The following is a 26,212-nucleotide window of genomic DNA, read 5'->3' as shown; positions in this document are numbered from 1 at the left end:
CAAAACGGAAAGATGTGTCGTCAGCGCTGGGGCTGGAGAATAGTGTCTTCGATCAACGATTCGAATGAACACGAAAGAAATTTTGACAATCAAACCTTCGTCGAAGCTTCTGAGTTCTGGCCCCCAATGTTCCTTAAAGGCAACCGCACCTCTTCATAGAGCTACACTGTTAAAGACTGCTTTTGGGTTTTACCGTTCTATCATGATGAATAAGTCCGAAATGTTACCGGCAAGAGCTGATTATTTCATCGCCGATTTTTGAATGAAACATCATGTTATTAAATGAAAAATATAATCCTTAATCTTGGCGCTCAGACTGTTTCCAACACAAAAATTTTTTATGGCGATATGTTGCAGCTATAGCAGCCAAAACTTAAAATGTCGTGTCTGAAATCGTCCCTTGTAACATTCCGTACCCAACTGTTGCCTAAACTAAGTTGCACTAAGGTCAATTGTTTCTGTGAAAAGGATCGGAGATTGGATCGTGAAACCATTCTCTCAGCAATCACCGAAGCCAGATGTATTCTTGCGTGCACGCTGATCCCATGGCGCTTAAGACCTTCTGCCTATGTTTTTGTTTTACGTAACAAGTGAAAGCCATCAATCACTGATCTGTCTGATCAATATGCGCCTCTAGACTGAAATATCTCTCAGACAGAAAATGGCGAGATGTAAGAGAAAATGTAGGCATGAGCAACAATTTTCCGTTTACAGAACGGAATGATAGTTGAAGACAGACATGAAGTGACATAATTAAACAGATATTTAAACTATTGATGGTACTGACGCAACTGCCTTTCATTAGCGGGCCGTGATCCACACAAAATTCCAGGTTTGTTACACGTGGACAGCGTTAGTAATATTCAGACACTCTCAGGCAGCACTTAAGCTTTCAACTTCCAACTTTCAACTTCCTTGCACAATGATAATATCTGACAATCGATATCAATAACTTTATGAATTCAATTCAAATTGGCCAACGGGATTAACGCAACATCGTGCAGTACTTCAGCGAAATCCTAAGTTCAGAATTTCCGCCCTTAAATAAAAATGTCTCATAACTTGACCCTTTTGCGCAATATTTTTCAGATGTCCGTCATAAGTATTATAATCTGCCGTCAAACATGAGCGGTACCTGTCCTCAGAGAGCCATCTTTCGTGATAATCCTTTCGCAAACCGGAGACAACTAACATTCCGAGACGAGTAATAAAGACTGACCCTCGGCCGATCTAACATCATTAGAGAGATATTGACAAGGACCCTTTTTTTACAGTTTCTTTTCAACAAGTGTCATAATTTTTTTAAGGCTGACAAGGTCAGCGTGAGCGCAAAAAGTTCCTACGAAAAAAATATCACAAACATGTCTCGAGCACGGCCGATTTTGATTGAATAAAACAGTTGACTAGTAAGAGACTCCATGACAGACACGCCCATTCATACGCATTAAGTGCGAAAGCCGTTTTCTGTACACGGTGACATATTGGTCAGCTCATGCCAGGATACGAAATTGTTTTCGTGTTATGTATCAGCGCAAGCTTTACTGGGACACTTCTACTTGTTGATCAACGACTATTGAAATTCGCCGCAACGAAAGGAAAGAAAAATAACGGGGTAGGCGATATTTTTCGAATCCTTGGCCTTTAAGGATTATGCTTTGTTGATTGTTTGTTGTCGTTGAATAAACAGTTGGACTCCTTTTTTTTTTTTAAACTATCGACAACAATACGGTCTTCTTCTCGCCGGAATATTTCTTTCACACGGCCGAGAGGACCAACTTTGTTTAAACAGTTACCTGCAAAACTGGTGCTCGCCTTGTTTTTAAGACGTTTCTAATATCATTATGCCTTGAAAACAGCGCAAAGAAACATCTCCTAGCCCTCTAACGGTCATGCAATTAAGTACGACGGGAAACCATACAATTTGTTGGGATTATTCGGCCTTAATCTAAAGTTTCTTTTAAAAGTACCGATGGGGCAATTATATTTTTAAATGCAATTACCAAACAGCGTCGATGCTATTCTTGATAGCATGTAATCATGCACTGCAGGTGTCGTATAGTTAGAGATGCTATGAAAGAGAATAGAAGAATAAAGAAGAATATTAAAAATGGCTGTAAACTTCAATAAGACGAGCGGCACCTCCGTTAGCGTAGATTATGGCAAACTAGGAGTTTTTGTAAGTTTAATGATTTAGCGGCGACACTTTCGAGGATACAGATCCGTTGCGGATGTGGCAAGAATGACGGGCCTTTTATTTTCTTCTTTTCTTTCAGTCGTATTTTAATTTCGAAAATTATGTACAAAAAATAATTTTGAGAGAGACATTGTTCACTGGTTGGTGGAGTAGAGAAAACTTGTCATATGGTGTAAGGTCATACGCTACGCTAATAGCAGCAGTTTTTGCCAGTGCAGTTAATGGTCCTCTATGTTAAAATACCCAGACAGTAGTTAGGTTGCGCAGGAATAAATACAAACTAATCGCTGTCGGATCATGTCAAAAAAAAACGGTATCGAAATCTAGTCTCTCTTAGCGCTCCCTCCTTTTGTTCATGCCAAGTATAAGTTGTTTCTAAAACTGAAAGGTTTTCCAGGGGTAACCTAAAATTGTCACCCTTTATTTCGGTTTTTTTGTTTGTTTCATTCCGTTTTGTTTCGAGGCGTGCTTACAGGCATGTGGCAAATTGTCAAGATTTTTTTTTTGAATGACTAGACTCAGCTGTTCGTAATTTGAATAAGAATAGACCAGGTATTGTAAGCACCCTGAGACTGACCCTATGCTGAAATTGAAGTCTGAATTTTTTTAACTCTTCAGTCTGTTAAAACCTTTGAAACTGAAAAAAAAATTAAAATTAGCCGAAAACTCTACCTGTTCTAACAATTAACTTTTTTGTCTATGTTCTGAGTGAAACGTCCCCCACTGAGTTCAAAACGCGATTGCGGGGCGCCTACAGAACAATTTCAATGCTGTCTTTGAAAGGAAAAAAAACTTCAGCTCTCTCTGTTCAGCGCGTGTGTAACCGATGTGTTCCAAATTTGACCGTAAACATGGATCCCGACACACTTGAAAGCTTCCATTGTCTGTACAATGAGAGACACAGGAAGACGGCAGTTAGACCCCTCTGATGTTCCATTCAATGAAAACGTTTATTATTTCGTCTCGAAAACGGTTTCACAGGATTATATCTTATAGTCAAATTTCCTTGAGCGGTGAAACCAACATTTCAGCTTTCTCGAAGGCATTTCATTATCAACACGCAACATTTTTTCCAAATTTGTACATTATGTAATGTCTGGGGCGTATTTAAATTATCCTAAGTGACTTCCGTTCAAATTTATTTGTCGTATATTACAACCAAAACATGAAATTTAACATTGGATTTTTCTTAATCATGCCTTTGATCAGATAATTCTATGAGAAATTTCGCCGAAGGTGTTCCTTAGCCTCGGGTTTGTTTTGAGACAAAGTTTATCAAACGTTCTCGCTGCTTACTTTTTTCATCACACTAGGTGATTAAATTATTGCTTTTTTGAGACATTTTCTCACCACCATGCAATTTCTGAATGAATTCATTGAGCTTTGGATTAAAGGAGCGAATAATTCTCTGAAATCAAGCCTTAAGAAATTAAAACTCAACCAAAAGAAAGCTTCGAGACACTCTTAATTACATATAACAGTTTTTTTAGTCAGGTTTATTTGGTACGTCAAGAAGCAGATGGTCTTGAGGACAGTTCAGTTCCGTTTTGGAGGCCAGAGTTGAAAAGCTACGTGTGAAGTCTTTAAAATGTTGTCGAATAAAATTTTTCACACCGAAGAATCAACCCCGTTGCTTTCCTGAGAAGCAAACAACAGCTGCCAAGTCTTCCTTTCTCTTTCAATATCTACATCATGGATCTAATTTTGTGATGTCTGAAAATTATTCTCCCACAACGCCGCCCATGTCTAAGGAAAGCCACCTTGAAAACCTCATTTGCATGCAATCCCGACATCACCTAACAACAGATCACAAAAACTGAGAAATTGTTTTAAGTGTCGATAGAAAGTGCGTGCAAACATCGGCGTTATATTCGTATTTTCATGCATACAATCGGGGGTTGCAGACATATCAATGTGCAAAACAATTCCACATTAGCATATTACGCGCTCTGAGCTGTTACAATTCTGTTGCCCGATGAGTGATCTTTCGAAATTTCAGTCTGTGCGCCGACTTTGGATCATATATCTGACATGAAAGCGGCGCACATTCTGAAGAAGAGAGCGCAAAACACGTGCATGCTTTCTTGTGCTCCATTAGCCAAAGAGAGCTCAATATCACGCCAAAAGATTAGCGAGGTTTATGGAGCGCGAATAACTCGGATAGTGCAGAAAATATTAGATTTGTTCATTGCCCCGAGGCGACGACATCACATTGGTCGCGCGCGTGCCTGCTTCAAGTCTTTCACCATAAATAGGTTTTACTCAGTCAACATCGAATGAATTATCACGCGTAATGTATACAAAGTGGTTTCGGCCCGATAACTATGAATATATAGCTTAGTTGTGTCAAAAGATAGTACTAAACATTAATCTTTATGATAAGCTACCTGTCTGAAAGATTTTCAGCGCTTCATTTAACCCATAAACAGGTTTTAAGAACAGCATATTGCATTCGTAGCAAAGAATTACAGAGTAATACCGAAACAAGGCTATTCTTAAGACAAATGAAACGGAAGGTCTATTCGAATGTCTGGTCAACCGCATGCGACGGATTAGGGTTGAATGACATCAGAGCAATTTCAGGGCGCAAAATGCACTCAACACCTACACCGAAGCTGCCGAAATACTTTCGTTTTTCAAGGAAACTTAATCACAACAAGAGCCGTGATTGAAAATATAATATATTCATTCTTAGTGTGTTTTTTCACTCGCGTAACAACATTAAACAACAATACGCTGTACAATTAGAGAATCTGTTTCTCTCCTATGGAGACATGTCTACTTCATCGCTGTCCAAATTTAGCTCGTTCACGGACTAGGTCCTTAAATTATATTTTCGGCCAGTCAATATTCTATATACAATATACATAATATACTCTATGAAGGTATCATACTCATGTTTCTATAACTCTGTGAAATGCTAGACGATCCGATCGAAAGGAAGCCGCCACATAAACAAATCGCCTTTTACATGGATCTTATCTTGGTCTCGCTCGTACACGCGTGTTACCGCGCAACCGACAGATGTACCTCGATCCAACACGGACAACATGTTACGAGTGGTTGACGGTATTCAGAAGTTGATGTAACTCCCCAACCTTTCTTAAAACTTACTCGCACTGTCTCGGGGTGATAACACCTCACTCCAGCGCTGTCCACTGCCCGGCATACTTGTGGGCTTAATTTATAATCGTACACCTTGAGCGAATATCCGGGTGGAATTTTATGCACCAGAATATTATGTCTAACTTTTCCGCCAGCCATGCTTTCGTTCGAGTAAGTCAGTGTTGGACCATTTGCAAATAGCGAACAGTCACTTCGATTATAAATCCAAACTCCATCAACTTCGCGTGTCAACTGTAGTCCATAACCGATCTGTTCTCGCACTCTTTTAGTTCGCTCAGGTACATCACTTCGCCGATCGAGTGCAGCTAAACAGAACCCACTGGGCTCGGGTAGACTTTCGAATACGTTGATAACATCAGCAGTCCCTTCAAACGACGGTCCAATTCTTTCACTTTGTTCCCAATAAGCGATCGAACACCACGGCCTAGACCAACTTTTATCCGTCGCATTGCAGTAATCTGCCCCTGCAATTGCATCCAAAAATTAAGTTAATTCGCGTTCAAACACGAGATCGCCTTGTAAAAGAGCCTAAAAAAGATGAACTCCATAAATAATTGACACTCCGATGGAGTGGGTTACTCACTCACAACTCGTGAAACAGTTTGATAGTAGAGGCTTCACATTCGATCGAAAGAAAGAGTAAATATTCGACACAACACCGCAAAGGTCACAGCAAGGTATGTAAAATTTTATACCTATATTCCGCAGAGCAGACTCCGTGTACGAGGTTTGGCTGTCCATGGGGCAAGTTGTCGATTGAGTATGGTTACTGAAAAACCCTGCAAAGTAAAAAGGAAAATCAGTGAGCGAAACCGACGGGTTGAACGTCTGGAACGGATACACGCACGAAACTCTATTAACACCGAACTTTCCAAAGCACATACCAGAAGACTCGTCGTTTTTAACCTCCATTGCTTTCGGTAGGGCTGTGTAAATCCCACTAGATGGTCCTATGAAATAAAAACGAACGAAATGATCGACAACAGCGAAACGACAAAGCGAGAAAGAAAGATCTGTCTCGTATGCAAATGAGATGCTAAAAATGTTATAAAATCTGGTACACAAACAGTGCCACAAGAGTCGCTACGAACAAAATTTCGAATTTGATGGATTAAAACCTACCACTGTTCACGACTGTACTGTAGTGGAAAGGGTTGATACACACTTTCTTGTCGAAGCCATTTCGTGTCGAGCAGCATGGACTACGCTTAAGTTCCGAGGAGCTTCGAACTTGCGGGAGTCGAAATACTCGGTACAAAACAACTTGCGGTTCGACAACTACGCGCTTGCCCAGTCTTTCGTGCGTTGGAAAGAAAATACAACTCGTCTGAAGGCCGCCTTTCGATTCCAGCGCCGTTTGCAGAGCTGTGAATTCGCTGTCGTTGAGTCGCTTTAAGATGGAATGAGTTATTGACTTCAGTTCGGCACTTTCCTCAGGCGAAAAATCCTTACGGGCTGTGAGAACGAAGTAACTCTCGAGTAGGGACAGTTTGTTCACCAGTCTCAACAACTTGAACATATAAGCTGAACATTTGTTCTTGGCGATCACATCCAGCCGATCTGAAAGATTTGCGTGGCCTAAAATGCGAAAGGAAGATCTAAGTTCCTTGATCACGTCGCAAACTTACACGTCTAGACAGCATGTAAAGAGCTGGCAGATTCACATCAACTAATTCGTCTCACAACCATAGCGCACAACGGTAACACTTGCCGACGTGCAGCAAAGATTAAAACCATTCTTATTGGCTGAAATATTGTCACGTGCATGTCTAGACGCATTGGCGCGTCTATAGTTGTCTGATGTGGTGTTACGCAAATAACAATTTCAATAAACTTTACTGCTAGATGATTGGTGGACACTTTGATCGACGGAAATCACTCTTGACTTCCCCCAAAGATCGAATTCACAATGAGCTTATTTCACTTTGTTTGTTCGAAAGATGTCTGGTTCCTTTGTAGATTGGGGGTATTTTGTGTAAACCATGTGGTGTGCTGTTAAAGAAAAATCCTGTGGGCAGCTCCAGATGTTTTGCGACTCTTTTCTTATATTCGCTTTGGATCGATGACCGTTCTCGAACTTGAAGCGACCCATTTTTATAAAGGCATTGTCAACTTTTTTAAGTCTAGAAAACCAATTCACTTCAATACCAAGTTCTAGAATGAAAATCCACTGCGGGTTTTAATTAAGGTTTCGGTTATTGCCCGCTTAAGTCACGGAGTTATTCTAAGATCTAACAAGATTAATTTAAGTTCGTTTTCCTTTAGATTTCATTATTTTCGCGATCCATATGATCAGATTTTGTATAGTAAAACCCACAACGAATTATTTTTTAGTGCCTGTTACCACCTCAATGAAAATCGAAAGCCGCTGTTCGCCGCTTTAAAAGCCGCCATCGAGCCAAATATTAGTTTTAATAATTTGTGCCAATTAACTTGTGTTTAGGTCAGGGGATTAATTTTCAACAAAGCCAACATATGCCCATATCATGGCGTTTTGTCAGCAAGAGTGGAAATTGTGTCTGAGATGGTCTGCCATGAAATTGAACATAAGTTTCCTGAGGAGACAAAATGGAAATGAAAATAGCGAATCGAAACGCTATTGAAACTCATACCATCGAGTCAAAAACTGTGGTGAAAGGTGAATGTTTGGTTCATATCCCATGCGAAGGAGGGATACATTTCCCTCACTTATTTTTTGTTCCTGCCAAAATATAAAACAATCTGATTAAGGGTGTCGCGTGAATAATGGTAGACGCATGAATATGATTTAGCATCGTTTCTAATAGTGTTATCTACATAACTGTCTATTTGAATATTTTCACTGTAAATACTCCAACACATCTCAGACACGAAAGGGTTCAATTTGTCCCTGAGGATGACAGTATCCCGCTGTGCTAAGCCCTTGAGCAAGAAATATCTATTATTGATGTATTATGTAAAAGAATGAAAAGCTAGATGCTTGAAATATATTCGTTTGTCATTGACCCACTGACCCTCCCCACCCATGTGTAAGCGGTTGTTGACAAGTGCTCACGATTTGGGGCGGGCCTTTCTTGGATTACTTTAGATCTCAGGTAATCCAAGAATGTGTTGCCTTCTTAAACCCACTCGTCTTCAGAGCCACTCATTGTCATCTTAAAGAAACGAGGATCCTGCGAACAAGTATCATAGTAGTCCGGCCTTTTGAGGTGTGCAGCCTAAACCGTTAGCTATTCGGTATAAATCTCCCCACGTCATCTGTCATCTTTAGGGGCTCTGGGTAAGCGCTGATTATCAGTGGATACAATGGCATAGTTGACACCCCCCCCCCCCACTCCCCTGCACCTTCTAGCTCTGATTTAAAGCGCGCGTTTAACTCCTTGCTACTTGCTGTACTCTTCATTCAGAAAACCGTATCGAATACAATTTATTGACAAAGCTATAAAGAAGAATAACGATAATATGATAAAAATTGCCAACCTTTGCAACTCGGTATTAGCGGGAAAAAAAAGAAAAAAAAAGTTCATGAAATTAATTGAATTTGACTGTACTGAAATAACAAACGGATTTGATTCAATAACCCTACACAAAGCCCTCCGAGGTATTGGGTTGCAAAATGGCACGGGACATTAAACCAAATTTTACTTTTATTTTAACTCCGAAGTCATTGCACGAATCTTTTCCCATCCTACACTCATTAGTAAGTAATTCCTGGTAAATGAAAAAAACCTTCAAACTGACCTGTCTACTCGCTGTATTGCAATTCGAACTCGAATTTCGTGTTTAATCAAACGTCGCTATTTTTCCATGTGAAGTAACAGACCGAATTAATGATACTAATCTTAATAATAATTATAAATAATGATAAGTATGATGCTAATGGTGATACTAATCATAGTAATGATCACGAGGATGACAACAATCATCATAAATTTAATTATCAATTTAATGAGTAAATTTCATATCAAAGTTATCCTAACACTAATGTATTCGTTTCCAGTTTATCAGCGTCAGCAAATTCTTTTTGCACGAAAAGATTGATGGTTTTCTTTAATCAAAAAGTTAAGTTTTCCTTTGTTGAATTGAAACTTTCCTTCCGAGCAACAAACCTTATGCGAGAAGATTCAAGATTTTTCGCCTACCACGTACACAAGAGTAACTACAAGTTCGCAGCCGGAATCATGGATTTGGGACGGCTAACCCAGTCACTCTCATGGAGTTCTTATCAGCGGTGTTTTGAAGCTCACACCTGATAGGGAACTGAAAAGCGAGAGACTGGGAACCCAGTCTCACTCCCAGCTTACCAGCAAGCAATTTGATCTTGCTGGGTGCGCAATTTTCCCAGAAATTATGACTTGTCAATTTATTCAGAAAATGTTTAATTTCTCAAATATAAAGGAGCAGGAGCCCATCACTCAAGTAATGGGCTTCTGAAAGGGGATAATTTAAACAGCAAAATTGTGCAATTAAAAAATATAGGCCGTGCTCGTTCAAGAGCTAATCATAATTTTACCTCCTTTACCTTTACCTGGTCCATTGATTGAGAAACAATCCCATGTTCTCGGAATGCACGCGCGCTTATTCGCCTGTTTATGTGATTTATTTATTATGTGATTCAGTATACAAGAAGCGTAGTGCAATACTGCAGAATTGCTTTGAATCTTTGTAAATTTTTGGACAGGACAGGCGGTGAACGTAGAGCAACAGAAAACATATACAGTGACTTGCAGAGTGAAGAACTTGGATCAGAAGCCACAGCACTGCATGTGGTTATGGTTCATAACTTTCATCCTTGTTGTTGCTAACGGCGCCGTCGTAACGGCAGATCGAGGGAAAACGAGAGAGGCTTGGGTCGGGTCGCATTGCATGATCCGACCCACACCTCGCTCGGTTTTTCCACTCTTTCGCCAATAAACGCGTTAACAACGTTTACCAATTCGCTCCCTTTTATCGTCAGGCTACTTTTATCTACGATGAATTGAAAATGTGCACATGAGCGCATGTTTTCAAATTCAAGAGAAGATGATACGGAGATGCCATATCGAGTGAGGCAGAGTCCCGCAGATTTTATCATTTGGAAAAATTTTTCCTGGAGTTGGGAAAAAAAAAAACGCACTGTAGATTTTTAGAAGAATGTAAAATGTTCTGAGTCCGTCATAACAATTTATAGTTCAGATCAACTCAATTATCTTGTACTCCTTTATATCAAGGGGTACAAACGCTCCTTTATATAAAGGAGCGTTTTTGAAACTTCTGAATGATACAGTCCTCTTTTTCTTCCTGATTGGTACACAGGCGGCCCAAGCTCCAGCTGTGAGATGATCATCCTGCGAAGTAAGAGTCATGGCGAAATTATATCAGTTTGTATGGGAATATTTACGACCACTTTTAGGAATAAAACAAACACAGTCAAATTCTCACTATACCTCACTATACCTCACCTTACTTCCACATTGCATCGCTTGTTATCTGACCACTTACGATGTTGAAAGGAACCCATTTAAGCAAGTTATCCATTTGTAGGTTTATTACGTACATAGGAGAAGCGCTTCTCTCATGATGACTCTTACTTCTCACAGCTGGAGCTTGGGCCGCCTGTGGTCTGGCGACAGTTCCGTTGCCGATGATAGTCAACTGATGACTAAGAGCACAACGTGAGATTAGGGACAATCATCAGTCAGATCACCGGTATTTCAAAGAGAGAAGCAATAGTCTGAACCACTGCATTATCAACAAAAACAGCAACATCAACAACAATTAAACACTTGTCGTACCACGCGCGGCTTAATCAATAAGTTCACGAAATCTCGGCTCAATAAGGTAAACCAAGAGAACGGACGTAGTTCTCGCAAATAACCTCCGGCTCGGCTAACGAAAACTCACCACGGTCACCGATACTACTCTATGACTGTGAATATATGAAAATCATATACGTGAGCTGCGGATAAAGACGTGAATATGAAAGCGATCTTCGCAATAATGTACACTACTTGAGCAGGTAGTGAAAATAAGGCCTGAAAAAAATTCAGGCCTGTACGGGATTTGAACCCATGATCTTTGCGATACCGGTGCAGTGCTTTTACCAACTGAGCTAAAAAGCCAACTGGGAGCTTGTCAGTATGTTGGTTCTAACTGACTAAACCCGTAAAGTAATGGATAAATGTTAGTGAATATATGAAAGTCATATATGTGAACTGCGGATAAAGGCGTGAATATGGAGGCGATCTTCGCTGTAATGAACATTACTTGAGCAGTCGGTGAAAATAAAGTCATTTGTTCATTACTTCCCAGGTTTATTTGGAACCAGTCATTTACTCATTACTTCACGGGTTCATTTGGAACCAAAACGATGACCAGTTCCCAGTTGGCTTGTAGATAGCTCAGTTGGTAGAGCACTGTACCGGTATCCGGCAGAGGTCATGGGTTCAAATCCCACGCAGGTCTGATTTTTTTTCAGGCCTTATTTTCACTACTGCTCAAATAGTGTTCATTACTGCGAAGATCACTTTTATATTCACAATACTACTCCAAGTTCAATGGTCCGACGATAAGTTCAGCACATGATGTCGGGGATTTTATCATAGTTGAGTGACATTTTAATGAATGCGTCTCTCCGTAGCTTACTTAAGTTCAAATTTTTAATGTCAGAGTTCAGATGTATCAGTGAAACACTTACTGCAACCGGTAAGTTTAAGATGTATTTTTGATTTCATCGTCTCTGACCTGTCTCTATATTACCAAGGAAGATGGTATCCCAAGGGAGATCGGAATAATTGATAATACTTCTATTCGTTTCAGTTTATGTTATGGAAACCGGGATAAGCTCTGTTTGGCTGATTTACTTGGATCGAGTTGAAACTTCACCTACCTGTTACGGTATTTATTGGTAAACCTAGAAGCTATGGGATAATGAAGTTTATAGTCATCTATTGAGTAAAATACACAATCAAAAATTATTGTTAATATATAGATTTAGCCAAGCCTAAAAGCGGAGCTCGCATTTTTTTTCCCCCCGGACGTCTCAAGGGTACAACGCCTTGCCTCAGCCAGGACTAGAACCCAGGTCGTCCGACTCGGAGCCCAGTGCACTGACCACTGGACGACTGGGCAAAGCCGTGGCGTTGGCGTGCCCGCGGTACAGTTGACCACGCATGTTAAAAGTAGCATCTTGTACAGTCGTACGGTCGTACAACCAAATTTTTTCGGCTTGCTGGGTTACTACTATTTTGTATAATTATGGGGCTACGCCATAATCTGACATCATTATTAAAATATTATAATAATTATGAAAAAAGAACCAAATAATGAACAATTGATTCAAATACGTAATCTAAAATTTTGAAATATTATAAAATATATGAATGCATGTATATATATATATATGTATATATATATATATATATATATATATATATATGTATATATATATATATATATGTATATATATATAGAGAGAGAGAGAGAGAGAGAGAGAGAGAGAGAGAGAGCGCACAGTCAAGGCTTCTCTATTTGTTTTTTAATAAAGAAGCCGTTTAATTCCCCATGAAATAATCTGATTGGTTGTGCAAGACTAAAGCTGTCAAAAGAGGTCAAACTATCAAAGTTTACATTCTGTAATAGTTTGCAAACTCGAGAGCTCGGCAGGTCGAATTGAGCACTTTTACCTTAAGTTTTTGTAGTCTCTAAGAGCCGTCCGCTAACAGACAAAATTGCTATTTTCCGTGATTCCGTAATTGCTATTGTCCGTGACAAAATCCTTTGACAAATTTTGTCGTGACGATTGTCCCGTTTGCTGTATCCGCATTGACTGTGGTTAAAGTCGTCTAATTCTGTAAACACTTTCAATATCGTATTTCATTATAATATTCTCAATTTTTTTTCAGCAATCTCTTCTACTTCGTCGGAAGGAAAACGTGACAGTGACTGGAATATTGCTCCGCTCTCGTAAATTCTCTCGGTTGCATATTGATGACCAAACTGGTCGTCGAAAGGTGGGACGTTCCAGCTTCTTACAGAGTTGGGCTGTTCATGAGGATGACGGGCATAGTGTGCCATTGGATTTAAGTTCCAATCATAGGGATTTATTTTGTTTGTTGTGAAAATTTTAAATGAAATTTCGCAACACGCGCGAGAAACAACCGAGATGCTAAATTTATACCGCTAAAAGTTGTTTTGACAAATGATTGACAAGATAACCACAATTTTGTTAATCTGAACGACTTTTTCCACTTTCTACCTGGGACAAATTTTGTCGGCGGTGCGTTCGAAGATTTGTCCGCTTCGGCTAAAATTTGTCGAGTCGCAACAAATCATCCGCACTTGTTGTACTTCGGTGATGACAGAAAATTTGTTTAAATTAACAACTTATCGGCCCTTACACAGAATCTGTAAGTGAAATATTCAGTGAAATCCGGCCGAATTGTGGCTTATAAAAACACGAAAGTTTTTCATATGATAATTGGAAAACAAACTCTTCTAAGCGTGTGTTTTATGAATGAACGACAGCCGAATTCACCGGAACGTGAAGATTGCTCGGGATAACAGCACCGTAAAACTCTGCTGCAGTTACTGATGTGGTCTTCCACTCAACACATCGGAAAGGATATCGGAGCAAACTCTTAGTTGCTCACTCGGAGGGCGGCCGATGTTATTTCAGAGGCTTGCTTCACTGCGATGGCCAGAGATCGCCATGATGAGCTAGCCGCGTTGGACCTCAGCATGATCGCAGTCGTTTTGACACCGTCATGATTAGTATGAATTTTAACAGTTATGCCGGCTTGGCTATATCTTTCATCATTCCTGTTTTGTTTCTGATCTCGAAACTTTATACACTACACAAGTGTTAGTTGTGTTTGATTTTTATTATCGCACGCAAGCTTGCAATCTAACCTTCAAAACTCGTAGTAGTTCGTGTCCATTTCGTTTTCTCATTCTCTGTTCACTTTATAATAACGTAAATTACGGCGCCTGGCACGTTTACGAACCTTTGCTTGGTTCTTTTGTTTCTACTTGCCGGCTCGCTTGCTCCAAAATTTCACTTTCAATTAACGAAAAAGGCTAGAGAGAGGTCCCGGAAAAGGTCGGACATAGTCGGCAGACGGCGTGACAACTTTAGCTTAGCTTTCAACCAATGACAGCGGGCGTTATGTTCGAACTTTTTATGATATATATATATATATATATATATATATATATATATATATATATATATATATACACCCGTTGTCCAAAACGTTGCAATCTGAATTAAAAAATATATGAAATATATACACGTTAAGTTTTCTCATTAACAAGTGGCTCTTTTTGATGAGAAAAGAAAAGATACATTTATTTCATGAACATTTTCAAATTGAAAAACGGGTGTGTATACAGTGTATGTAAACGGTATGCTTCTTGAAGAGATAATGAACTTGATAATCTCTCCAATCCAACAGAAACAAAATGACATTATTTTATCGACTAATTCTTAGATGTAAGCAAGTCGATCAATTCATTCTCCAAAATTCTTATCTTCTTTACCTAAATTGTTTCCGTTACATCACCGCTGAGATCATTGCTTAACAAGTGACAGGTCGAAGGCTGAAATAGGGTTCCGCTCGCATTTTGTTTAAAATTCCCTTTGAGAAATTATCCTACCTCAAAGGAATTTCCGTCAACGGAAAGGGACAGCGGCCACCGGGATATTACGAGATGACGTAACTGAGGTAGGACTCTTAGGACTCTCACCAACGCTAGTTTGTCGTGGGTTACCCAAGTAATTTATCGCAGTGTAGCAGGTTTCATTTCGGTGATTATGTACGATGTTCAATTATTATTAAAAGGATATAAAGGGGTAAGTTTCTAAAGAAACTGTGGTGCTGCGTCGGTGAGAGAGTATAGCAGGTAATTTAGTGTTAACAACTGGGTTGAAAACGTAAATTAGCCACCGTAAAGGGTAAAAAAAGCTGACGTTTCGAGCGTTAGCCCTTCGTCAGAGCGAAGGACGAAGGGCTAACGCTCGAAACGTGAGCTTTTTTACCCTTTACGGTGGCTAATTTACGTTTTCAACCCAATTGTTAACACTAAATTACCTATTATTAAAAGGAGTCACTAATTGGGCACGCCAATTTCTGGGCATTATCAAAATTTAGGGCTGCATTACGTGAAAAAAAAGAGCCGGTGGGTGACAATCTCGTTTCATTTCGCCTTGTTATCGTTAGTTCCAAATTATAGGTCTAAAAGACTCTGTTGTAATAGAAATATGATGCAGTATCATTAATGGCACTTTGCTGGTGAAAAAAATCTCATTTTAGCTCACATCCACTACACGATCAACTGGTATTGAGCGCCTGAAATTGGGAGCGCCAAATGTCAGAATGGGAACTCAAACTTTGATATCCAAAATAGTTGTTCGATAGGTGTTAATTTTTCTTAACGAAAGTACCTTGCAAGGTGATCGTCGGAAACAGAGAAATAAATACAACTTCTGATGACACCCAAACAGTTCCATTAGAACGTAAAATCATGCTCATGAGAAGATTAAAGTAAATAGACTAGTTCAAAATTAGATGAAAAGTGGGTTTCTCGGGAGAAACGTTTCCGCCTTAGAGCGCGAGAGTCACCAAAGGTCATTAAAAGTTGCCTAGGAATTGCACCCTTAATGTCATCATAGGTGTCAATTCTCTGTAAACAGAATAATTCTAAACAAATAAACTTAACATCAACGTGACTGACTGATTCTCACGAACCATATTTGACTCGGGCGGCACCTCAGTCGTCTACTGCCTTTTTACAAAAATAACTTTGTGGTTATACGCGCAATCAATTTTGAACTATTAGTAGAGGTCAGGGAAAAACTTTCATTAAATTCTTGTCACATTGTTGAAAACTGGTTTGATCGTTTTCATTGTAGATTTACCGAGAGACGAAAACCTTATGAAATAGAAATAGCAGAAGTTTTCGTTTTCATTGTGGAATGAGAAAAACGATTTTTAGTCACGTGACGACACCTATTTTCTGATCAACCACAGCTTTGTGTCAATGTCAGGAGAACTATGACGTCAATATTACGAGAGCTGTGATTGGTTAGTGGTTCGCGTACCTCCCACGTAAAACTGATGAGAATGCCTCACCTGTCAGTCAAGAAATGGACTCGATCCTATGCAAAGAAAGGATAAGCGAGAATTGGGAATCGATTCACGTTTGCTTCCAAGACTAAGGGGTTAACGCTGGCGTGTTACAGAACTAGAGAGATCTGGATTAGCCAGAGTGTTTTGGTAATATGACTTCGCTTCTTCCTTTTACGCCGCCCATTGTTAAGAGATTGCTGGGCTGGAAGCGAAGTACGGACGACGATGATAAATGGGCCGAGAAAGCAGTGAAGAGTTTGGTAAAGAAATTGAAGAAAACTGGAGGCCTTGAGGAGCTGGAAAGAGCGATCACGAACCCGGGTATTCCTACTAAATGTGTGACAATACCTCGCAGTTTAGACGGCCGTTTGCAAGTTTCGCATCGCAAAGGTCTGCCTCATGTGATTTACTGTCGACTATGGCGTTGGCCGGACTTGCAAAGCCATCACGAATTGCGACCTATTGAGTCGTGTGAATACGCTTTTAGCTTGAAGAAAGATGAAGTTTGTGTGAATCCTTTCCACTATCAGCGAGTAGAAACACCAGGTAATTTTACAATCAATGTTGTGCACAATTCCTTACGCAAAGAATGCTCTACGGGGTCGTAGAAATATCTCGTTTGTGTTCTTTCGGCGTCCCAATTAGTCTATCTAGTTTTGTTTTGATCTCAGCGCGCGTGTTCCATTACTTTGTACACTGCTCGAGTGTCTCCTGCGATCGTTCTGGATGGCAGGAAATCTGAATGTTTTACTTAAGTATAAAATTATAATTTACCTTTTCGAAAGCAGCAGGGATGACAAGCGAACATGCCATTAAAACATCCTTGTAATGCCTAAGTCGCGAAGAAAATGAGTATGTTTCTTCCTTGATAATTACGCTTTCGTCCATGTGTTCGATAATTGCTGGATATGTTAGCAAGAAAAAGTGCATTTTTGACTGCAGAAATGCAATCCTCTCGAGTAAAAGATTCTAGACGAATGGCCACTTCAAATTTCGCCTTTTCACTGATGGTTTGTCAACCAACATAGCGTTAATCGGCCGTTGTATCTCGTACTATTGAATGAACGAACATGTGTTCAAAAAACCTGCAAAATGTGCTCATAGGTTGTGCACGTTCTAGATTAATTTTTCTTCGCCTTTTGCTATCAGCTGTTTTTGACGTCCAATATTGAATTGCTGCTTTGTAGATAGAGTCTTTGATCGGATCTGATCGGTTAATTTCCATTTTCAAAACAGATGCCTTGATTTTGCGGAGGTCATGTTGGATGGTAAAATTGTGTAGTACAACGTAAAACTAGGACACTGGCTGGTGTTGTAGGACTTTTTTTGTGCGATTTTTGCGGACTGGTTGTTAGGCTCGGTGTTTTTATTCCCGACAGTCGCTGCCAAGGCTTTTTCTCAACCTTGATCAATTTCTTTACGATCAGTTGCCGATTTATTCCAAGCGCGTTATGGACGCTAAAGGAAATATGCCGCTATCATACAGATTTTCATTTCATTCCGTTTTTTCGTGGGTTTGGTTTGAATCCTCTCTGCTGCTTCTCAAAGGCCTCTAAACTAACTCGATTAAATGTTACTTTAGATATTGTTGTTTGAATCGTTGAATTTTGGGAAAGATGTTCGACCAAATGAATAGTTATTCGACGGTATGTGTGCGACAAACGTACGTGTGTTTGTGTTCGCGCCGAGAAAAAATTCGATCTTCTCGCTATAAGGCAAACTTTCAAGTACTTTCAGCGGTAGTTTGACAGTGCTCAATGACACATTGTCCCACTTAAGTTTTATATTTATTTGAAAGTCGTAGGATATTTTTTACGGACTTCATTTGTGATGTGTTTCATTATCAAACGGCCAGTTGTTTGTCGTTTGACCAAGCAATGAAATAGCCCAGAACCGCGTCAAATATTTTTAAAATGTTTCCAAATTGAAGTTCATAAGCTGTGTCCTACACATTAAAGCTCTTAGGTCGTGAATGATTGTTGACTTAAGAATTTTATTTCTCTGTATACATTTGTAATTCGCCACGCTAGTGCCTCGGTCTGTTTCCGTCAATTTAAATTAATGAGGAGAAATTATCAACCATTTTTCGTTGACGAATACGAAACTTTGGTCGATGATGCGTAGTAATGCAAAGTCAAACAGCGAGAGTGTATATACAAGTTTTGTTTTGCATTGTTCTGGAGGCAATTTGTACGAGAAATCAAATAAAGAAAATTGGGCTTGTCTCCGGAAGGGAGTCTCCATACGTTCTCTTGTTATCTGATATAGAGCCAATGATCAACTGCAGATTTTTCACCTTTATCATTTTTTACGATTGTCAAACGAATGAGTTGTTCGTGGAGATGCAAGTATTTTAGAATTTACCTTTTTCACTGTTTCCATTGCATTATTGTTCATGGTTTCGTTCGAATCATTTCACAATGGTGATGTTGTTACGTGATATCATGAAAATGCTAATCGCCATGCGTTGTTTCATAAACTTGGTTTTCCTTTTTGCCAGTGAAACCTAACCTATTGTAAAATACTAACTTCTACATTTTCTCCGTTGGAATTTTATTTTTATTATTTGATCAGTCAAATACTATTAATAAATAAGATATATGGTTTCTTTGTTTTCTCTTGTAAGGAGTGTGCAGTTCTTGTTGTTGTTAAAGCTTTGTGTCTGTCCAAATAGTTTATTTTTCCTCTTATATTTTGAAGCACACATTGGTGTAATGTTTAACATGCTTATGTGTCTTAAACACTGATATCAGCATATCAGTGATTTACATTGGTCAAGGGTGTGACTTGGTTTTCTGTGTGTGTGTGTGTGGCTTTTATCAGCAGAACATGTTTATCAAAGCTAACACTTCATAATACTGTTTATTGGGCTTAGGTGTGCACTATTTGCTGTGTTTGGTGCATTCTGTAACAGTAGCAACACTTTAATCTTGTAACATTGAGCATTACCCAGTACTTTGCTGCAGTTCAAACTGTAGTGAACATTGGAATGGTTGAGTTTCATTAAATTTTCCTGTTAAATCACAGTCGACATTATCATTTAATAAGGAAGTAACACTATGTGACTTTGATCAATCTGAAGTGCCAAATAAATTCCTCAAAGTTTACTTAATATTCATTTTATTGTTCAAATACACCTGTAAAACAGTTCAACAGTTAAAAATATATTTTTTATGGACAGAAAACTTTGAAACTTTGGAAAGTTGTTTTGCAGAGTTCAAACAAATCTATGAATGATATTATCTGTTCTAGTGGGTGGACAATGGGAATAAACAACCTCCTTATGGGTCATGACCTGGTCAGATCTGTTAAGTTCCAGATCAGAGACAAGGGTTTCTTTGATTTTGAGAGTATCCAATCCTTTTCTATGATCCAGTCACAGCTCTGATTAACACTATCTTCAAATGTTGATAGTGTGAAAAAAATAATGATTTTTTTTGTATTAACAATCCCTTATATGATATATCTGAATACTTGCTATCAAAACCATAGTATGGATAAAGCCAATAGGTAGTAACATGTATTTGCAGTCGAATATCTGGTAACTAAATACATTCTGACTGCAAGAAGTTTGATATTAAGCAGAAATTAGATCTAAGATTTGAGAATAAAGTCAGATTTTAAATCTTTTTATTTTTCTTTAAAATGAAAATCAATATTTTGGGAAAATGTCTGTGGGTAATGCCTTTTTATGATGCTTTCATTCAATTGTTTTATGATTTTGTGTTCATTGTGCTGCGTCATAATAGTACTAGGTATAAATGACATGTTGAACAATTTATCCAGGCGAGTTAAATCTGTATTATATATGTACCTTTTGGTGTTCTTCTCTTTAAGGCCAAGAACCAGGGGTAACTTTTGCCAAAGAACATTGGTTGTTCAATCGTTAAGTGTCACCATATTTTAATGGGTAGCTTATAACTTATTTGACTGCTTTTGTTTTTTTAGTTCTTCCACCTGTTCTTGTTCCACGTCAAACAACTGAAGTTCCCAGGGAACGTCCAGCACTCCCAGAATACACCAGACCAGAAAATACTTCATTTCCTACCCAAGAGCCCACTAACTCCCCATTCCAGTTGCCTGGTAGGTACAATTTGGGAGTCGCACAACAGTTTGTTTGCATTTGTTCATTCGATAATTTGACCAAGGATCAATAAATTTTTCATTTTTTGCTTTCCTCCCCCCACCCCCCCCCCCTTTTTTTTCATTTTTTTTTTTATTTGTAATCTGTTGGTTGCCAATTTGCAACTTTTGTTGAAATTCTAGTCGTCAAATATGTTTTTCACTCACCATGGTGAGTGAAAAACATGGGAGCACTGGCATAACATCATTATCCTGATGTTTAGGTTGCTTGGGTTTAATCTCTTCTCTATGAGAATGAACAGACAAGGAGTATACAAAACTGTAGCTACTGCTCCAGCTAGGAACACACATTGACCTTAAGAAAGAAAAACGAAAAACAAACCTTCAATTTCCCACAATGTGTGGAAAGAGGCAGTACAAAAGTGAAGTATTGTACCAAAGAATACAAATAAGAGACCACTGAATGGGTGTGTAGAAGGAGTCCTGGCTGTGAACCATTTGGCTTGCTTTGGTATTTCTTAACCCTTTACACCCTAATGTCAGTATGCATATTCTCTACACTGCTTCTTTACATTTCTTGAAGTGCTGACAATGAGAATTTGTTTAAAAATCAAGAGCTTTATTAGGTGGTGATCATTTCCTCAATTCTCATAACTGTAATGTTTGCTTCTGGGCTGATATTGTAGGGAGAAGTTAGAAGCTGGTTACTCTAAGGGGTTAAAGGGCTGAAAAAATGAATTGAGACTCAAAATGGAGGGCAAAATAATTTTTTTCCAGGTCATTTAGTTACACATCAACATCAGTATTCATATTCTCCATACTGTTCTCTGTACATTACTAATGTGCTGTGTACTGATTTGTCAAACAATTAAGAGTTTCTTTAGTTGGTGATCATTTCCTTTATTCTCATGACATTAATGTGTTATTCAGGGGTGATATTGTAAGGAGAAATTAAATGCTAGTCACTCCTAGGCAGTCAAAGGGTTAAGGTTTCTCCAAACCCTTGATGGTGTCTTCCTTGCTTGTAACTGGACATTATAATAGGACAGTTTACATGTCTTGCCTGTGTCATTGGACAGTTGTGTCGTTTGCATCCTGTTTTCATGATTTTACTGTTGCTTTGCCTGATAAGTATAACCAATACTAGATTATTTCTCAAATTTTGTCATTGTTTGATTAACTGGTAACAGGACTTTGAGGTGTCCAAAGCAATCTATTATTATACTTGAAATTAACAGATTGCACTCCTGCTTTACATTTGTCTGATTTTGTTGATCACTTCTACAATTACAAAACAAATTGGATTCCACTGAATCCTCTTACCATTACTGGTATTAAAAGAGATGGTATTTTGTCAAAATCATAGTGGAAGGTTTGGTCTTTTGAAGGTTGAGAAGCATGTCACACCCTCTCATAAGATTTATATTGACACTTGGCTCACACTAAGAACTGCTGGCCAATTATTTAGGAGTACCCCTAACAATCACAGCAAGCAAAATGTCAATTTACAGGGAAATGGTATTGTTTCAGTCATGTTTTGCAAAAGTAATCACATGGGCCTGAGGGCTAATAAGGATTAATTTCACTTCTATTTTCAAAGTTTTCCTTGTTAAGTTTGGGAAAACTTTAGAAATAGAAGTGAAATTAATCCTTTATTGCACATAGGAACTTGTGATTACTTGTTTATAACATAAAGGGTGAAATGTTTTGAGGGAATTGTATACGTGCATGATGTCCACACGTCACAAATGTCAAAACAAACACGACAAACAAACTGAGTAACAACACCAGGAAAGAATGTTGTTAGTTAGGCAAACCACAAGCCCCTGTCACTTTCTCTGAGATGTTTTCTATTGTCTGAACATGAAATTCACAAATTTGTTGTTTTTGGGTAAATCATGCTGTCAAGGACTTGTATCATGCAAAAAGATGGTCTGATGTCATGGTGATTAACTTGTATGTTTCTGTTGCCTGTGCAGATACTCCAGGTTATATGTCAGAGGATCAGTGCTCAGTGTCAGGAGATCAACCACAGAGCATGCAGACAGGTAAGACTGCAAGTAGTTTTTTTACAGCTTAATTCATGTCACGATAAAGGAGCGATTTTACACTATTTTGATTTGCTTTTGGTATGAACAAGGAAAATCCTTTGGGTAGTTTCAGTAAATTAAGTGAATAACTTAAACAATCTGCACACCCATTCTCTTTTCATTAGTTTTCCCCTCTGACTGGTGTACAAAAAATGTAGCCTGTAAACCACATTCTAAATTGAAATTCACTAGTCAGCCTCCCAAACATTCTTTACAGTCAGAGTTCAGTGGCAACTATTTTTCTGGTTTCCTTGCAGATCCAGGTCCTCTATCTCCAGATCCATCCCTTGCAGGTAAAAACAAGATTTCATTGTTACCTTTCACCATGTGATGGCTACTGCTAAGCTTTAACGTAAACCCTTTTTTATTGTGTCATTATTCATTATATGAACAATACATTTATAAACATGTGTGCAACAAGAGCTTAATTGTAATAAGGAAATGGTTAGTGTGCAGTGAGTTATGGATGTACTTGGGAGTCAGCTAAGCACAAGAGAAGAGTAAGAGTGGCACAAGGTGGTAGCAGGGAGTGACTCTAGCTTCTTAAGTGCTTTCATAACTCAATGGTTGCATGCTGCATGTTAACCATTTCTTTTATAACATTGATACTGTCAAACATCTTTTGTTTCCTGAAGGAAAAAAAGGAAAACAATCTGAAGTTAGCTTGCAACCCACAGGCAAATGGATCAAGTGTATTTTGTGAAGCTATGTTCTAATCGTTGTTCTGTTGTCTTCCAGATGCACAGCCTGTCCAGTACACTGAACCAGCATACTGGTGCCAGATTTCATATTATGAGATGAACACAAGAGTGGGAGAAATTTTTCATGCAGCTCGACCAAGTCTTACTGTTGATGGCTTTACTGATCCCTCTAGTTGTGACAGATTCTGTTTGGGATTGTTGTCTAATATTAACCGCAACCCTCAAATAGAGATGACACGTAAACACATTGGGAAGGGAGGTCCGCCTCTATTACATTGGTGGTGAAGTGTTTGCTGAGTGTTTAAGTGACAGTAGTATATTTGTACAGAGCCCCAACTGTAATCAACGGTATGGCTGGCACCCAGCCACTGTGTGTAAGATTCCACCGGGATGCAACCTAAAGATCTTTAATAATCAAGAATTTGCTCAGTTATTGTCACAGTCTGTCAATCAAGGTTTTGAGGCAGTGTATGCATTAACTCGTATGTGTACCATCAGAATGTCGTTTGTAAAAGGCTGGGGTGCTGAGTATCGCAGACAAACTGTAACAAGTACACCATGTTGGATTGAGCTTCACCTCAATGGCCCCCTTCAATGGCTTGATAAAGTTCTTACACAGATGGGTTCTCCTTCTGCTCACTGTTCATCAATGTCCTGATGAGTTTCATAGAATGTGTTATTTCATGTGTGAATGTTTATTGAATACTTAAAGATGTAAGTTAGGCTTAAAGCTTATTAAATGCTCAAAACCTATTACTGGGTTTTGTGTATGCTGTACCGTATGCAAAAATGCTGTATACTCACTTTTTAGTTGAATCTTTATCAAAAAGGCAATATGCTACTAACTATATTTTATATAATTATGAAAATCAATGATTGCATACAAATGTGCCTTTGATGTCCAAATAGAGGGAGAAATGTACATAAAACAGCCATACTCAGTTGCAAGTTGCCAGACAGTGTTATTTTATATTTTCTTTTTAGTTCCATTGGAAATCTTGACAGTTATAATTGCAGATTGTTTGGGATATCTATAGGAACATGGTACTCTATACCAGGACCAAACCAAGTGTCCATTCGCAACTTATTTGAAAGGCTAGCAACTGATAAAAAAGACAAGTGTACATTATTTAGGTCAGAACAAGAATGGAAATTATATGTGTAGGGCTATATTGGGGTTAGTATGTTAAGAGGCTGCTTTCAGGAAATTGCAATTATGCGAGCAACACATTGAAAATGAATTACATTCAACCAAAAAATTGAACATTTGATGAAACACTGGTTGAGATCACATCATCAAACTACACCCCATGTGGTTGCAACTTCTCAGAGTGTTCAAGGAGAAACAAGAATTTTAGTTCATCTATTGGTTGTATCTAATATTTAAAAGTCCTTTCATTTTTCACAGAGGAAAATTATGTAGGAATTTGCAACCATGCGTAGAGAGGGAGAAATTGTGAAAGTAAACATCAAGAGGTGACAAACTTAAAGTTTTTGGGGAAGACCATCAGACCTGTAGATGTCTTTTGAACTGACATTGGAAATAGGTGCATCTTTTGCAGTTATGAGTCACATAAAATTTACTTATGTTTTGTGCTACATAGGTTTTCTAGAATTAATATTTGTCATGTTAGTGTTGTGAATGTCTATGGAATTCAATCCTTTTAACTGCAAACCAAAAATAAATATGAATAAGTAACTCGTAACTTATAAAATTTAACAGCAAATTTTGAAGTAATATGGTACAGTTTCTATCGATGTATTTGTGGAATTGTGAAATTAGCTGATCAACTGCACACATCAGGGAAGCGTTTTGCCTAGCTAGGGGGAAATGGTAAATGTATGTGTTGATTGTAGTGTACATACAGCTGTGTCACTAGTTTTGTGCAAAGTATTTCAAATTAAGTTACACATTAATGCTCATTTTGATTTAGTGAATTTTTCCTTTTGTACTTGTGATTTTAGTGATGGATAAGCAGTATTGTGTGTGCAACCAGTTAAAACTGGTCTTAGTATGTTATAGTTTGGTGGAAAATGGCAAAGTCTGGGTGAGGCTGATAAAGTTTCCAACCCTGGAGTTTGCATTATTGATTGTAGAATAGCATGCAGACTGTTATGCCACAGCCCATCATATTCTGGTAATTCTGGAAGTAGTGTCATTCCTTTTATTTTAAGTGCGGAAAGGAAATACTCATAACAGTCTAAAATGATATTAAAACTAAGATTTTAGCCTTCATAGTAATTATGAAATTTAACAACACTAATTGATTTGCACTTGGCATATACTCGGATTGCAACTGGCATGTAAAAAGTTAAGGGGAGACTTTGCACATCAAAGGCATCTAACAACGAGCATTGCAAAAATATTACAGGATAATAGGATGTGCAGGATTACAAACCTTGTTTTAGGAGGGAAGTTTTTGTGAAACTGATTTGTCAAAACATGGACTCTGTATGCATGCACATTGCCCTCTTCTCCTTTCCATGAATTTCTCAAAAAATTCTAATCATTTTTTGTTTGTTTGTTTGTTTATTATGTTGTTGTGAAAATGGTACCTGCATTTCCTATTAGGCTTATCTTGTAGAATAACATTGTAGCATCAGTCTTTAAAAAGCAATTTTGTATAAGTATTTGAGGGTTATGAGAAAGGTGACGTTTTAACTATAATTAGAATTTTTAGATGGTTATTTTAGATTGTAAATAGTAATTAGAAATATGATGGCACCTACTGAGGCCAACTATACCATTTAATAGAGCCTAATTGCATTGCGCAGCAATTTATGTTTACTTCTAGCGCATATTTCAATTTTTACTTTTAACAGCTCTAAAGCTTCGATTTCTTACCTGTATAGTGCATAAGCAAGCTGGTAAACATAAAGAATGGTCCTATTTTAATTTGTAAATGTTGTATCTCTGTCTCTTGACACCAC

General features: G+C 38.4%; 2 protein-coding genes across 2 annotated transcripts; one reads left to right on the top strand and one right to left on the bottom strand.

Moving 5' to 3' along the window:
• Positions 1 to 4,434: 4,434 nt before the first annotated feature.
• On the bottom strand, positions 4,435 to 7,031 carry LOC131796972 (mothers against decapentaplegic homolog 6). Its single transcript, XM_059114588.2, has 4 exons — positions 6,443 to 7,031; positions 6,205 to 6,270; positions 6,016 to 6,099; positions 4,435 to 5,784 (listed from the first exon to the last, which is right to left on the bottom strand). Exons 1-4 carry the CDS (start codon positions 6,837 to 6,839, stop codon positions 5,201 to 5,203), a joined length of 1,131 nt encoding a protein of 376 aa, XP_058970571.1. The 5' UTR covers positions 6,840 to 7,031; the 3' UTR covers positions 4,435 to 5,200.
• A 9,374-nt stretch (positions 7,032 to 16,405) lies between these two features.
• LOC131784238 (mothers against decapentaplegic homolog 3) lies at positions 16,406 to 26,011 on the top strand. Its single transcript, XM_059101035.2, is given in 6 exon segments — positions 16,406 to 16,953; positions 20,356 to 20,490; positions 22,470 to 22,538; positions 22,838 to 22,873; positions 23,319 to 23,539; positions 23,541 to 26,011. Coding segments are annotated over 6 exon segments (1,254 nt in total). The 5' UTR covers positions 16,406 to 16,559; the 3' UTR covers positions 23,940 to 26,011.
• Positions 26,012 to 26,212: the final 201 nt, after the last annotated feature.

Source organism: Pocillopora verrucosa, chromosome 1 (assembly GCF_036669915.1).
Source record: "Pocillopora verrucosa isolate sample1 chromosome 1, ASM3666991v2, whole genome shotgun sequence".
In the NCBI taxonomy this organism is placed as follows: domain Eukaryota; kingdom Metazoa; phylum Cnidaria; class Anthozoa; order Scleractinia; family Pocilloporidae; genus Pocillopora; species Pocillopora verrucosa.
Note: the sequence above shows the minus strand (reverse complement) of the source record. Positions and strands in the feature narration are given on the sequence as shown.